This window comes from Ambystoma mexicanum, chromosome 8 (assembly GCF_040938575.1).
Source record: "Ambystoma mexicanum isolate Mex_15411 chromosome 8, UKY_AmexF1_1, whole genome shotgun sequence".
Taxonomy (NCBI): Eukaryota; Metazoa; Chordata; class Amphibia; order Caudata; family Ambystomatidae; genus Ambystoma; species Ambystoma mexicanum.
In genome coordinates, this window is record NC_090929.1 from 396,721,169 (window position 1) to 396,736,808 (window position 15,640).

The 15,640-nt window shown below is 48.0% G+C and overlaps 1 protein-coding gene across 1 annotated transcript in view; it reads left to right on the forward strand.

The window, feature by feature from the left end:
• The window catches only part of MEGF9 (multiple EGF like domains 9), a 363,416-nt gene that overhangs the window by 219,824 nt on the left and 127,952 nt on the right, over positions 1-15,640 (forward strand). The window contains exon 4 of the mRNA XM_069609886.1: positions 11,348-11,497. Within this exon, the coding sequence (XP_069465987.1) occupies positions 11,348-11,497 (150 nt within the window). The remainder of the gene's footprint in view (positions 1-11,347; positions 11,498-15,640) is intronic.

Here is a 15,640-nt window from a genome sequence, read left to right on the forward strand (position 1 = left end):
AGCGGAAAGGAGACAAATGGCTTGAAAATGAATAAGAAGGGTGCGAGTGACCAAACGCAAAGGAAAGGTAAGGTGCAAGTGAGCACCGAAGAGTGAAATAAGTGTGCAGGAGGCACGATAACGAAAAGTACAGGTACAAGGGTGCACAAAAGTAAAGAAATAAATGCGCAAGAGGCACAGTGAAGGAAGCAAACGGCTTGAAAGTGACTAAGAAGGGTGCAAGTACCCATAAGTAAAGGGAGGCAAAGTGAAGGGAAAGTAAATCAAAGGGAGTTGCAAGGGGCTCAACAAGGTGAAAGAGAAAGACAAAGAAGGTGCAAATGTGCAGTGGAAGATAACAAAGGGGTGCAGGAAGCACCTGAAGATGAAAGGATGGAAGAAAAGCTAGTACAGGAAATAGAGAGGCCAAGGGTCAGAGTGGTCGCGCTTGGGGGCAGCAAAGAACCTAGCGCTTTCGAAAGTTCTGATTTTGCCCCAGGAGAAGGCTGTGTGTGAAAGGAACTGTAAATAATTGAAAGGCACATCCTGACAAGTCGAATTTTGTGTTTGGAACTGGAACTGAAAAGACCTGAGCTTGGGGAAGGGAACCCTAAGAGGCCTAACAAAAGTGAATCCTTATTTGGTGAAACAAAGAGACATAAGCTTCGGAAAGGGAACCCTGAGAAGCCTGAGCGAAACTGTTACATTTCTGGTTGATCTGAAACTTGGAAGGATTGAAGCTTGGGTAAGGAAATCCCCAGTAACTAAAGACATTGGGAGTTGTTTGAAGAGAGTGCAAGAACTTTGTGGAGAAGAGTTAACAAAAAACCTTTTTGATTGTGCCGAACTTTGATGATACTGACCAAGCCACACCTGGTGAGAAGACCACCTTAAACCAGCCTTGGTACATATTTCTTTTTGAATCACTATTTTTCTTTAACAAGACTTCGTACCACATTTCATCAAACAGTGAAGGCAAGCATAGGTTTAGACACGGACGGATTTTGGTTTTGAACTTTGACATCAACGCCCCTTAGAAACATCAGTTGGGGCAACCATGCCTTTAGAGTTGGGGCCAATTAGTTATTCCACCAACCCCAGCATTATAGTAAATAAAGGTTTTGAAATTGGAACAATTGAGTTTGTGTCTCTCTTGACACCATGCCTGTTTCACGTAGCCCCTCTTCCGCTGATCATCCAGAGATGAGGATGATTCACTTCCTGAGTGGGATCTTACTTTCACATATCTTGCATTCCGTCTTGTTCTGTAGGTTCCTCTTCTGCCCGGGGAGCTGTAGGACCGTCACCTTCCCTCTTCAGCTGGGCGATATTTCCAGTACTCGCGGCCGGGCTTCCTGTCATCAAGGTGATGTTTTGGGTGTCGCCGGCTGGTTCTCGGTGAGATCCCTTGTGGGGGCGTTTCTACATACAGCCCAGAAGTGGTAATCACCTCCACAGGCAGCATATTCATTAGCCATGGCAGGGCACGTGCCCTCATGGGGGAACTCGTACCCGCACTGGAAACAAGTTTTGTTGGTGCTTTAGGTATTGGCTTCAGCCGCTGGCGATAGTTCTCTCGGCGTAGAGGATACTTTTACTCTACCTAAATTGACAATTTGCTGAGCTATGGCAGAGTCAGTCTGTGCCATGGCCAGGATCTTGTCTAAGGACCGTTGTTTGCGAAGCAATTTGTGTCTTGAATTCAGGGGTTTCACATCCCGCTAGGATGAGAGCGCAGTGCTTCTTTGTTAGAGTAGCTGTGGAATGCGCACCGTTTGATGCAGAGTCGCATAACATTGTCTAGAGTTTCACCTCTTTCCTGCACGGTGGTATGGAAAATATGCCTCTGATAGTCTACATTGGTGTGGTTGGCTTAGTATGTGGCAAGTGCTTCTTGGATCTCCTGGAAAGTGGCTTTTTCCTCATCAACCAGTTCATATAGAATGTCCCGCACTGATGCCCCTACTGCCAGGGTCAATGTATTCTTCTTGCGCTTTTCGTCCATGGGGCCCTTTGCCCAGCAAAGCCAACGTGGGCTGAGGTTATTGATATGTGGGAGGTTAAATGCTGTGGGCAGTTGTCAAGTTGGGACATCCCCCTGCGCAACCTAAAACACTTCAGACAAGCGTGCAGGCACTGTGGCTGGTATTTCACCATCCAACATGGTGGTAGCTGTGTGTCCTTGTCCACTGTTCCTCTCTTAAATGTATACCCAAGAGGAAGTGGTTGTCCTTAAGGGTGTTTGCCACACCATTGTTGTACCTGTGGCGAGGGCTGATCTGGAAAATGGCTGTCTCTTAAGCCCTTAGTGAAAATGAAAAGGCCTTGGATTCCCTTCAGCAGTGTGGGGGTCCCCTTCCCCCACCTCTATAAGCTTGGCCACTTGAATTCTAAACTGCCACATGCAGTAGCAGCACTGAAGTCCCTCTGACCTGCTGGCTGCACGTCATAGCTGAGACAGCTCATCGTTCTCCCCGGGTCTCACATCTCCAAATACACTGTAGCAGTTCACCACCGCCTTCCTCGTTGAGAGGGGTATTTCTTCACTGCACGAGGGCACTGCCATTCACTGCCGCTGCCCGGTTCGAAATAAACGCAGGCCGCTCCTGCGGTGATCATCAGGGGGAAGACACATGCAGCTTGCGGGCCCGCACGGATGTTGAGCTCAGGCCCTTTGTCGCGAATGTTAGCCACTTGGGCCACGCTGACTGGGACACAGGCACAAGACATTAAGGGGGTAATTCATAGATTTCAGCGCAGAGGCAGCGCACGCGAGCAGCGCGGAGAGGGAGCGTGCGCCAGCCGTGTGCGCTAAACAGCATTCTGGCGCACCTTGTATTCATGGAATTTCCAAGCCATTTTCAGCACTGGCGCAGAGAACATCCCGCAGTGCCAGTTACGCCCCTTGCGCAAGGAAAAGCCATTGAAATCCCCAATGCAGCGCAAAGGGCCGCGCTAACCCTGGACCAGCTTACAGGGCCGCTACACTGTAATCGCGTGAAAATACTACGCGTACCCCGCTCACGGCAGACAAAACTCGTGAAAATGTACTTGTGCACCCCTCAGAATACGTGTACCTCGCTCGCCCCACGTAAATTGTGTAGAAAAAGCGCCCCCTGTGGTGTGGGCTGCCTGTGGGGCATGCCCAGGGTGGATGGGTTGCCTGCGGGCATGGGGAGGGTGAGTGGGCTGCCTGTGGGGCATGCCCAGGGTGGATGGGGTGCCTGTGTGTATTTTGGGGGTGCGTGGGAAGTTTCACACGCGATAGGCCTTGTGCGAGCGGGGTGCGTATATTTCTGGGGTGCGCGGGAAGTTTCACACGCAATAGGCCTTGTGCGAGCATGGTACGTGTATTTCGGGGGTGCGCGGGAAGTTTCACACGCGATAGTTATTGTGCGAGCGGGGTACATGTATTTCTAGGTTGCGCGGGAAGTATCACACGCGATAGGCCTTGTGCGAGCATGGTACGTGTATTTTGGGGGTGCGCAGGAAGTTTCTCACGCGATAGCACTTGTGCAAGTGGGGTACATGTATTTCGGGGGGTGCGCGGGAAGTTTCACACGCGATAGGCCTTGTGCGAGAAGGGTACGTGTATTTCTGGGGTGCACAGGGAGTTTCACACGCGATTTTGCTTTGTGTCCCCTCCCAGGTGTGGCCTTTCCCCCATCCCCTGCCCTGCAGGCAGCCCACACCACAGGGGACTACCACACCACAGGGGGCTAGGGCTACCCTACAACCCTCACCATGCCCTGCAGGCAGCCCACATGCTACCATGCACTTGTGAGCGCACTTGTGAGCCCCGACTCATGTCCCCCACCCACCCACCAATGACGGGCACCTGCCAGCAGGCCCCGACTCATGTCCGCCACCTACCCACCATTGACGGGCACCTGCCAGCAGGCCCCGACCCATGTCCCCCCACCCGACAGGTCATCACACTCCAGACCCATGGCCCTTACGGCCACCCAAAGCATTCCATCCACTCCACATTGAATTCCCATTGTCATGATGGAAAATAAATAACCAGCATGGCCATGAATACATGTCATTTAGACCCAAACAATGGACACACATGACTGTGAAAAACGACATTGTCACATGCACAAAACAAATGAGAGAAGACCACACAAGTAAAGTATAGAAAAAAAGTGTATTGAAGAACAAACCAAATGAATAAAACAAACGCACACAACAAAAAAAAAAATATTCCAAGTGCGGAAGTCCAAAAAAGGAAGAAAAAAAAAATGAATGCTGTAACCAATAAAATCCAAAGTAAAATGGCTTCAATGGGTCCATCCATCAAACAAAAATCAGAGTTTAAAAAAAGCAAAGTATTCCACCATGGGTCCAAGAAAATGAAATCCAGGTCCAAAACTATTTACAAATTCACATTGAAGGGTCCATGAGCCCAACAATCCAAAGGAAACCTAACCTAAATCCTACCCAAGTAATAACTATATACAAAAAGGCGTGGCATAGTCCATGCGCCCCAAAGGAAAAAAAAATAGAAGGGAAACTTACACCTACAGAACTATTTACAAAGGCGGCGGGCTAGTCCCACGGCTCACTGTTTGCTGTTCCGAGCCAGGGCATCATTGAACTCCATGTCGATGTTCCGGAGGCAGGCCTGTTCCCTGGACTCGAGGTCTCGCAGGGATGCAGCCATGGTATCTCTCAACTCCCTGCGAGTTTCCAAGTGGCCCTCCACCCACCTGAAAGCCCGGTGCATGGAGTTCTCCGCCCTGACCATCCTGAGCCATGCCCTCTGCCCGCCACCGGCCCAACCACTGCGACACGGTAGACACTCCCAGTCCGGGGTCCTCCTGCCCCTCGGCCGTTGCCTGCCCCCGGGGTGTTGATGGCCCTGAGCCATGATACCTCCCACGCTGAGCCGGCTGCTGCCTCCGATGCAACTGCCTCTGCCACCATGACGGCATCCGGGCTGATGGAATCCCCCGGTGACGTCGTGCACATGCCCTGCCCGATGATGCCGGCACATCCTCCATCCGCTGGGATCCAGTTGGTGGGGTGGCCACCCCTGCTGGACCTCCGACTCCCGACGGCGGCAGGGATGGGATCTCCACCTCACTGGCTGCGTTGGTTGGGGCAGATCCACAGGGGGCTCTGGTGGCATCTGGGCCGGAAGACGGCAGGGAGAACGACTGGCGTATAATGTGCACAGAGGAGGAGAGAGACGCAAGACTGGCCGACATATGGAGGGAACCCCCCCCCCACCATGGCCCCTCCCAACTGGGTCACATTGGCACACAGCTCTTCGTGATGACGTATGTGGTCCCCCCAGGAAGCACGCACGTCATCGCGGATGATACGTGTGCGCAACGCGACACCAATCAGGACGGACTCCATCTGGTCACGGGTCCCCTCGTCCGCAGGTAGAGGAGTGTCAGATGACGTGTACCTCCCTTCCCCCCCCCACCCCCTACCTGCAGACGGGCCTGGGACAGGGCATCCCTGCTGGTGCATAGTGATGCAGTCACCGTGTCAGGGACAGAGACATGCACAGGCACCTCCGCGGTGACCTGTGCTGCCTCCTGCCCCTGCCCTGGATTGCACCAGTGGTACCACCCCCACCAGGCCCCATTTGTGGCTCTGTAGTGGCCTCCTCCTCCTCTATACACACCACCAACCTGGATGGCTCCACGCAGTCTTCTGCCGTAGCAAGCCCCTGTGGGGGCTCATCCGCCCCTTCCGCTGCAGCCGTAGTGGCAGGCGCGGCACCAGTCCCCTCGCTCCCGGATGATGGAATTTCCTGGGAGGGTGACTGGGCCTTTGCGTCGCCGGCCGGTGGAGGCATCCTTGCCGCTTTCCTCCACAGTGCCGTCTCTGCCCTCTTCACTCGCCGCTGTGTAAGGGGAGAAATTGAACACAAGCATCGGGGTACTGTACAGTAGTCCCCTAGACAGAAAGCAATAGCACATGAGTGGCACTGTCAAACGTCACTTCCATCATGTCTCCCAACAACACATGGGTCAGTGCAGGCAACACACATGGCACATGCAACAAAAATTTGCATCCATGTCCACTGCACCGTAGAAACATCCAATGGTGGCCTGAAACTCGCATGCATCATGGGACATGCTGATCGCATGCACACGCATCACCAGAGGGTCATGTATCTGGCCCTGTATGCCCACATACACAGTGGATACAAGGATGAGTAGGCTGTATCAGTGATTCAACACATCGTCATGCATCCATGGTGCACACACTACTCTGACACACGGACATGTACATCATGCATGTCCATGACAGCAGCACACATCTCTCACACCCCAAACATGTCAAGGCACAGGCATGCATACATGTGTGCATTCTGCATGCTGCTCAGCATGATGCATTGTAACACATACACCATCCATGTGGGTCACGCCGGACTAGACTCACATGCAGCACCATTATTTCCCTGCACACACACATCCATACATGACCAATGTCACACATGCAGCCGAGTAGCTAACTACCACCACGCTTCAACATGCACTGTTTGAAACGGGAATGCATGGGCACTTACCGCTTGATTCCAGACGGGCCTGCATCCTGAGGATCTGGTGGTGAAGCACTGGGTGAATGCGCTCCAGGACCCTCATCTACTGGGTGCTAAAATGGGCCCGGTGCCCCACTGCATCCGCTGCCTCCAAGAGACACCGGGCCTTCTTGAGAGTCCTGGATTTGTAGTCCTCCCAGCGCTTCCGGATGTGTTTGATGTCGCGGGGTGCCACCCCCTCCGTATTGATGGCACCCACTATGTCCTCCCAGATCCTCTTACGTCCTTCATTGTCGGCGCGCAATGGTGTGAAGAGGGCATCATAATGCCCCAGAACTTGCTCCACCAGGATACCAACTTCCTTATCACTGAAGCTGGTAGCCCTCTGCCTCTCTGGCTGGGGGTCGCCAGTGGTCTCTGATGGTGTTTGCCCTGACATGGTGACCCCTGAGGCAGGTGTGGGTGGGCAACTGGGTCCTGGGGCTGGGCTGTGGAGCGATGGGACTTTAGTCGGGAGTCCTGTTCAAGCAGGGGTGGTCACGGCAACTGGATCCCTGCAGATGGCAGATGTGCAGGCACCAAATGGCAAGGCACGGTGGCAGCAGGCACGCAGCAGCAGTTGGCTCGTGGGAGGCTGCTCGGAGCTCAGTAATCTGGCTTTCTGGGCAGGAGCGTGGTCTTCCGTGTGTTGTCGCGTGGCCAGCTTGATATGGAGTGATTTGGCACATGAAAAAACTGCACATCAGCATGTAATTCGAGGAAAGGCCCTTAGCGCGTAAGCGCATCTGTGACGTGGCATGCGCGGGCGTTCCCCTGGCACGGGTTGAAGGTCCCACGTGGGTTTCCATCGCTCTGTACGTGCTTTCCGTGGAAAGCGGTGCGTGTGTTTTCCAGGCATTGGGGTTCACACGCGATTACTTCACAGTGGGTGGGTGTTGGCTACGCGTTCTTCTACACGCAAGGCAGACGGTGAGTCGCACACGCTTTTTTTCCCACTGCGGGTGTCCGTTTGTCGCATACCCCTTTTTTCTGGCCATAGTAGCCTGCGTGTTGATCACTTATGTATTTTTTGGGTTCCTGGCTGCCACAGTGTACTGCATGTTTTTTTTTACATGCACGTGGGCTACAGGAGTCGCTTATCTCTTTTTCTTGCTTTTATGGGATGCCTGTGCGTTGCGTGACATGCCATTTCTCCTAGGGGGACACAGAATGGGACATTCATCTTGCCGGTATATACGTGTTTGTTGTTTGCGCACACTTTTGTATTGCACAGGGATGCAACCGCCTGCCTTTGTGTGGCGGACGTGTTTAGGCCTGTGCGCGTCTTTTGCCGTGCACAGGTTTCTCGTATTCAATTCCATGAATACGTGTTGTGCGTGTGGGCGTTCCGTGTATTTCCTTGCAGTACTTCCCCAGTTACGCCTTTTTCACGCGTTCCCCATTCCGCGTATTACGCCCCATGTTCCGCCCACTATTATTGTGTGCGCTACACATTGTGCGCTTTCGCTGTGCTCGTCGCACACGGCGTTTAGTGACGTGTGTGCACCACCCACGATTTTGGCGCACATCCCAGGTTTTACACGTGCAGCGCATTTCATGAATCGACGAACAGCTGCGTGCGTGGCTTTAGCACGCGTGCACTGCGATTTTCACGCTTGCGCTCCCCTTTTCGGCACACACCTATTCCATGAATTACCCCAGTGCGAAGCGTGCACTGAGAATACGGAGGCCCACACAGTTACACCTGGTTTCAACTTGATTTAACTTAAACCCAGAGGCTTCTTGCCTTGCTGCATCACTTCCCACAATCTGCCCCCACCCTAGCCCCACCTACACGGAACAATGAGGATGTCCAACAACATGACACAAAGTTCTCCAGTTATGATTAATAATAACTGCCCATTGCCATCGTAAAACAGTAACTCTGCCTTTGCCATGCACTGCTGTGGACGCCACGTATGCCGACACAAATGGTAGGTCTGTAATCAAACGTCTATCCAGACCTCAAGAGAGACCCCTAATAAATTAAAGGAAAGCCTTGTGGTTTATTAGTTTCACATGAGAGAAATTCACCCAACAATTGTAAAAATTAAAAGAAAAGACCAGATTTCCTTGGGAAATTACCATATATAGAGACTTGGCAGTAGCAGTTGGTTGCATTCTTGCTTTAGACACCATTACTGACACATCTTTGGACTTTGGTTTGTTTGCTACAACCATAATATCCGTTTTAAGAACTTTTTGTGGGGTTCGTTGTGGGTTAGTGTTTGTGAATACATTTCCCTTAGTAAATGGTCATTGAGTAGTTCATCTTTCATGTACTATATTAGTACCTGCACCACTGCATCCTAAGTGGTGCACAACCAGGGTTAATTGCTAAAATGGATGCATATCCCTCGACAATCTAACTTCCTAATTTTATTTGTGTGCTAAACTCAACTTGAAAAAAATATTATGACTAAGCAATTTCATAGGCAGCAATGACTTTGGGGGGTGGTGCAGCATAGTTCTTATTTTAAACGTGTCGCATTTTTAGAGTTCTTTTATCCAGTGACGAGTGGTGAATTTTTGCACTGGAGGTGCGTAAATGTATGTGCCCAATAAGTGGGAGCGACTGAGCGCATTGAGCGACCGAGCGAGTTGAGGGAGTTCAAACAAGAGTTCGGGGTGGAGGATACAGAACTTTCTGTGGAAAATTGGGTAAAAAGCCACATAGTTTGCAATCTGTTTTCTATGGTAGCACATGAAATAAAACAATAGATGCAAGCCACCAACAGTGTTCAGGCCCATCTTCTAATGCTTTTTCATGGCTCCTTTGCCCACAGCTTATGCCAATGTATAAAATCAGGCCCATACATGTTCATGGGGGCTGCACCAATATATACCAGTATTACCGTTTAAGGACTCCCCGCCAGTAAAGAAGGCCATACCACAAAAATAAAGTATATCCAGACTGGCTAAACCAAGATAAGCCAGTTTACCAGATAATCAAACTGATGTTTGCTTTTACCCTTATTGCAAAGTACAAAAATGCCATTACACACAGAATATAGGGCCAGACTGCAACCACCAATGTAAGCCAGTCTAGCCACGTAATAACTCCTGTTTTCTTTACCCTTAATGCCAAGTAAAACGTAACAAATGCCATGACACAGTAAAGAAAAGTATATGGACACTGTCAACACCCATGTAGGCCATTCTAGCCATATATTAACACTTACCAGGTTTGCTTTACCCTTGATGCATAGTAACTGCATCAAGAGTAAAGCAAACCTATTATGGTATTTATTTAGCACTGACTTAGCTTAGCCGAAGCAACGGAGTGCTATACATTCATAGAGGGTGGGGGGTAGAACAAGGTTAGGGAGCAGAGAAACAAGGGATTGGGGATCTAACATGGGAGGGAGGGCTATTGTCAGTAATGGATCTAAAAGTAACCAGGAGAGGAAACAGTCTCTGGTATGGTGGGGAGTGGACGGTGTATGGACCTAGTCGTAAGAGAGGAGCCATTCCTTGAAGAGGATGTTTGAGCTCATCTCTGAATTGTAGAAGAGAGGGTTGAGTCGGATGTCAGCACATGTCCTTACTGCTGGTGGAACGTAGGCCTCCCGAGATGCTGAGTTTCTCCATGAGGCAGCATGCAGACTTCAGGGTGGCAGACTTTTAGATGATGCAGCAGGATTTGAAGATGGTGCAGCGGGAGCCAGTGCAGTTCGATGAGGGTTGGGGTGAGAATTTGCAGCCCCTTTGAGTCGTGCTGCAGAATGCAGGATACATCTCCCTAATTATTACGTGGCTAGCCTGTACTTCATTAAGTGTAGGCCAGTATGTTTGCTTTACCCTTGATGCACAGAACTGTGCATCATGGATAAAGCAAGAAAGAATGCCAGCCCCCATGAAGCCCCACCCCTAAATTAAGTGGTCAGTGATGACACACACCTTCACCCCATGCATTCATAGGTCATTCGATCAACTACATACAGGCAAACGTACATACATTTCATACATACACCTCACATAAACTTTCCTGTTCGCACCTCCCCACCTGCCACGCCACTGTGGAGGATCGGATGCCCCTCCTCTCTGTAATGTGAACACCTACAGGATAGGCGTTCTTCTGTCAGTTAGCATATGCAGGGTTTGAAATTGGGGGAGCTAGGAGCTATTTGACTCGTGCTTGTAGCCTAGAAGAGCCTAATTTGCTTGACGCCAACAGTGACCAGGAGCTACATTTGGCTCCCCAGGCTAATTGATGCATAACAAAACACAACTATGTGAATTTAACTCTGTGTGTTTGGGACAATCTATAAATAAACATTAAGATGCATCTATAAAACACTGAAAGCATAGGGAGTCATAAATAATGGGCAAAATGGTAAGTTTGCATCTTGTGTGAAAGTTAGGTTATCTGAATGCTAAATACCAGCTCCTTGTTCCGCAATGGAACCTCCTAGTCACTGGTTAATGCACTATACCCAGGGGCTGCCTTGTGCTCCTGCTTACCCAATCTTGATTTTGATCCCTGTATCTATGAAGTTGGTCCAATAATGAGAGGCTGCGGGGCCAGGCTCCCGATGCCTCATTTTGTGCTACGTTTGTTGTGGAGCCCAAGCAGCTACAAATAAAAACAAAAAAGAACATTTGTAGTGGGGCACATGTCTCTGCTCAGAGGCTAGCAGCAGTCCCCCGTGTAAATAAATCACACCGGTAGACTGTGCTGCTGTGACCCATCCATAGTGGCACGCCGCCACTGCTTTTATCGTAACTTGATATAGTTCCAATGCAAACTGTTTTAGCATTCAGTTGTTAAGTGTTGTTTTGGTTGTAGTTGATTTATTTTCATTTTCAAAATTCTTCTTGCAGGCAACTGTATAGGCTGCAAGGGGAACACTGAAGGAGCACACTGCGAAAAATGTGAAACCAGTTTCTACAGAAATCAAAATGCTTTCCTCACAGAGGATTGCTTGCAATGTCCATGTTCAACAGAGCTATCAAATGGCAGATGCCATCTGGGTAAGAGTTGCACATTTCCTTGTTAACATTTGATGTTTGTACACAGTATGTCAATACTTCCTGTGTAAAACTATTAAAAATATGAAGAAACATGTTCACGCACAGCAGTTTCTCTGCGTCTGGCACACACTAAGATGGTCTTGTTAATCCACTTTTACTCCTATGTCGCTGTCCTGCTTTTGCCAGTAAGTTTCCATTCAAACGCTTGTCCTCGTTTTGCTGTTTCTTGAACAACTTTGTGCCCGATATCCCAAAAATCTGGAGATGCTTGAATTTATTTTAAATATAAGTGCAGTGCTAGAAAAGCTGCGTCTGTTACTTGGCACATATCTATCCCAAAAGGGAGGGGCTGCCGGTCAAATAAAATAGGCAAACTGGCCTGCTCTAGTAGCCATACACAAAAGAGACATATTGTATTATGCAGTCTATTTTTTCATCACTTTTCAGCTCAACATTTCCCACAGTACCTTATTACAGTACTGTGATGCTGGAAATGCATCGGAGGGACAGGGCCTCCGTATCCTTTATCATGCATGTTCTGTTTTGTTTTCCACGCAGGAGTTCATGTGGGACTCCTGGCGGTGCGGCTCTTCTCCTTTTTGGTCATGGTAAACAGACCCGTGGGATACCCTTACTCCTAGTGTGTTTTTGGGTACCTGTGTGTGACCCACGGAGCAGGGTATGGGCTGGTGGCAGCTCCATGCTGAATTTGAGAGGTGCTCGAGTATCCTCCATTTTGGGATACCCATGCCCTGCCATTTGAATCAGTTGATTCCTGATAGGATACAAGATGGCCCCTGTGGCCTCTTGCTTTCTATCGCCTGTTACCTTATTTTCTCAAAGTCCCGGGAAGCCCTGACTCTGTCCCTTCTCCCTGACTGGCTGTTGGGTGGAAGTTCCATATATGGTATTGTGGGGAAGTCCATGCCAGACTGGATGGAGCCTTCCCAATGACTGTATGTTGTGGGTACGCCCGTGGGGTCGGACCTGGGTGAATGGATTGTGTGACGAATACGCATTTCATGTTATGGGTGTCCAGTATCTGGTCGTTGACACAATGACTGAGACAGCCCTGCCTGAAACTGGTATGAATGCAGTGTGGAGTGCTGAATGGCAGAGTGCTTGTCCAAATCCACATTCCGTGTTGAGTGTAGACACAACATTTCTCTATATAAGCCAATTAATAACCATTACTTTATATGTACTTAACACATTTTTTTTAACAGACTAGACAACCAATAAAACTAATATACCGAAAGAGATAATAGAAGATCCTCTCAAACGAATGGAACTGAAAATGGATTTATTACTACAACACTTCAATCAACTAAAAGAGTGTATTGTGGACCACATTAAAGAAGACATTAAATACCATTGTCCAACATGTACCTGTTCCCCCCTCTCCATGTCCCAGCCAACTATCCCCAAACCCTCCCCACCAAGAAAAACGGTACGATGAAACTTCCATCCCTTCCTCTCCTCCATACATCATGTCCAAACCCCTAATTCCCCTGTATTTGTTTCAGTTTCTGCTTCCCCCTCTTTCCTAATGTTTCTACTGTTAAACAATAACATTTTAAATGTGTTCTTTATGCTTGTGTCTTATTTTTTCTTTTTTAAAGGCGGTCAGGGCGTCCGCGGACAGCATGGCTGTCCGGAGTGTTCTCAATTAACCAACATGGGGGTGTCCTAAGGACAATATACCTGTTTGTATTGTTCCTAATTGAAATACTGATGTATGTATTGTATCTTATATTGAGCTGGTAGCCCACGGGCATTAAGGCGCTTGGACAAGACCAACACTTACTACCTATTGGCGCCAATGATCAGAATTACAAAACTACCCAGAAAGACTACGAGCTCCTTTCTTATCTGAATAAGTGAGTCTTAAGCTGTTTTCTGAACACAGAGTGGCTACTTTCCATTCTCAAAGGATCTGACAGGTTGTTCCACAGCTGAGCAATATGTATAATACAATAAAGAGTAAGATAACACGTCTTGTTTTACTTACATCCAACCCCCTTTACACAGGAACTCTATAAGGTTTTCCGGCATCACTAGTCCTGACAAAATGGACCGTCTGCTATGATTGATTAAAAAATGTGTATAACAAATTTTTATTCAAATAATTCGAACTGAATTTAAACATAAAACACTACCCTCACCTAACACAGTGTACTAAACACTAAAAAACAGTTACTAAAACATGAAATACAAAGTTCACTTATTTGCATGACACAAAAGATATCACATAACATAACACAAAAAAATCTCAATGTGTCTCTAAAACAACAACCATCCCAACATGTTTCTGTTCTTCACTGCCCAGTTCGGGCGAACATTCTTCAGGGGAAATTTTTTTAAAAAAAGCATCCACTAATCTCTTCAACACCGTGCTGAAAGGGTAGATTCAAACTTCTATACAGGCAAAGGAAGGAAAGAACCTCCGAGCCTGTAAGAGTAAAAGGAAAAACTAATGAGTTCCAAAAAGAGGGAAAGGAAGTACTACAAAATGTAGAAAAAGAACATGGCATAGAGGTTATGCCACACTCACACGGGTCCCAACAGGGCACCCACAAATTTACCTTTAAATGGTGAAACTTCAAAGCGCGTCACAGGATGACAAATTCGCTGGTTTCTCGCCAAATGAGAGACCACTACTTCACAAAAGCGTCATAGTCCGCTAAAGTATCGCCACACCTAAATGAGACAGAACCAATACACAGAGACCACATGCTCTGTTATATCCAGAAAGGGGCTTCAAAATGCAATTACACATGAAAACAGGGCTCCAAATATCATAAAATAAATTACCTTCACAGATGTAGGGATCAAGACTGTAACAAGCAAAGCAGCAATCAACGTGTTTGCAAAGGAGAAATCCACACAGTCAAGCCGTAAAGTATCAATCTGGAAAACAATGGATGCATGGCAATGAACACCATATGTCTGGCATCACCCTTCAACATGTACCGATGGGAGTGCTTTTATTTCACCCTCGTGATTAAGACTAAGTGCCCGTACAATATATAGAATGCAGAAAAAACTTCCATGCTGTCCATCCTACACAACGTGGGAAACCCATGGCAAAAGATAACCAAACTACCCCACGCGTACAGGAAGGGAATGTACCGGCAGTGGGAAAATTATCACACACAGAACCACAATGCTAATGACTCAACTGTACACTCAGAGGGATTAAATCACTCTAATGGCAGCTTCCAAACGCACACAGCCAACACTGAATTCAGTGAAACCAAAAACTGCTGCACACTAACAGTACGTCTATGGTCGTGCAGCAACACAAAGAAAGGACTACACTACTCAGTGTAGGAAGGAAAGTCCATCAAAAGGAAGGGCCATGTTGGAACGGACCCGGCAACATAGAAAAAGGACTACACTACTCAGTGTTGGAAAAAAAGTCCATCAAAGGGAAGGGCCATATTGGAACGGACCTGAAGCCTACTGGTGTAGAACAGATTAGTGGACACCACGAGCACTAAACAGGTGTTTTTTAAAACAATGATATGCTGGCACCAACACAATATGGTATATGCATCTCACACTGTCAAAAATCATACTTGGCTGACCAAATGCCAATCAATGCTTTCGTTGAGACCTAGCACATTACTCTGTAATTTAAAAATAATTTTTTGCTCTACATTCAATAATTTTCGATCCGTTTCAATTTTGGTATGTCCATGCACCTTTTTCAAAATCAGCCATGTGAAATCATTAAAACCATGTTTCTTTTCAATAAAATGTTTGACAAGGGGAGCAGTAATCACCTGGTTTTTGAGACAGCTGCGATGTTCCACCATTCGAACTTTACATTGCCTATTCGTTTTTCCCACATAATGTAGGCCACACGGGCAAGTGATTAAATATACAACATTGGCTGTGTTACAATTTGTCATTTCACTGAAGACCCACTTTACATCAGGTAGAATTTGCAATACTCTAGTTTCTTTTGTTTGTCCACACATGCTGCAATTCCCACATGGAAAATGTCCTTTCACTTCAGGCATACCCCACAGTCTAGTTTGTCTAACCTGTGGAGTTCGCATTTCTGTCACATCATTTCTGATTAGAATATTCCGTAGATTCTGACTTTTTCTAAACGCCACTAAAGGAGGCAACACT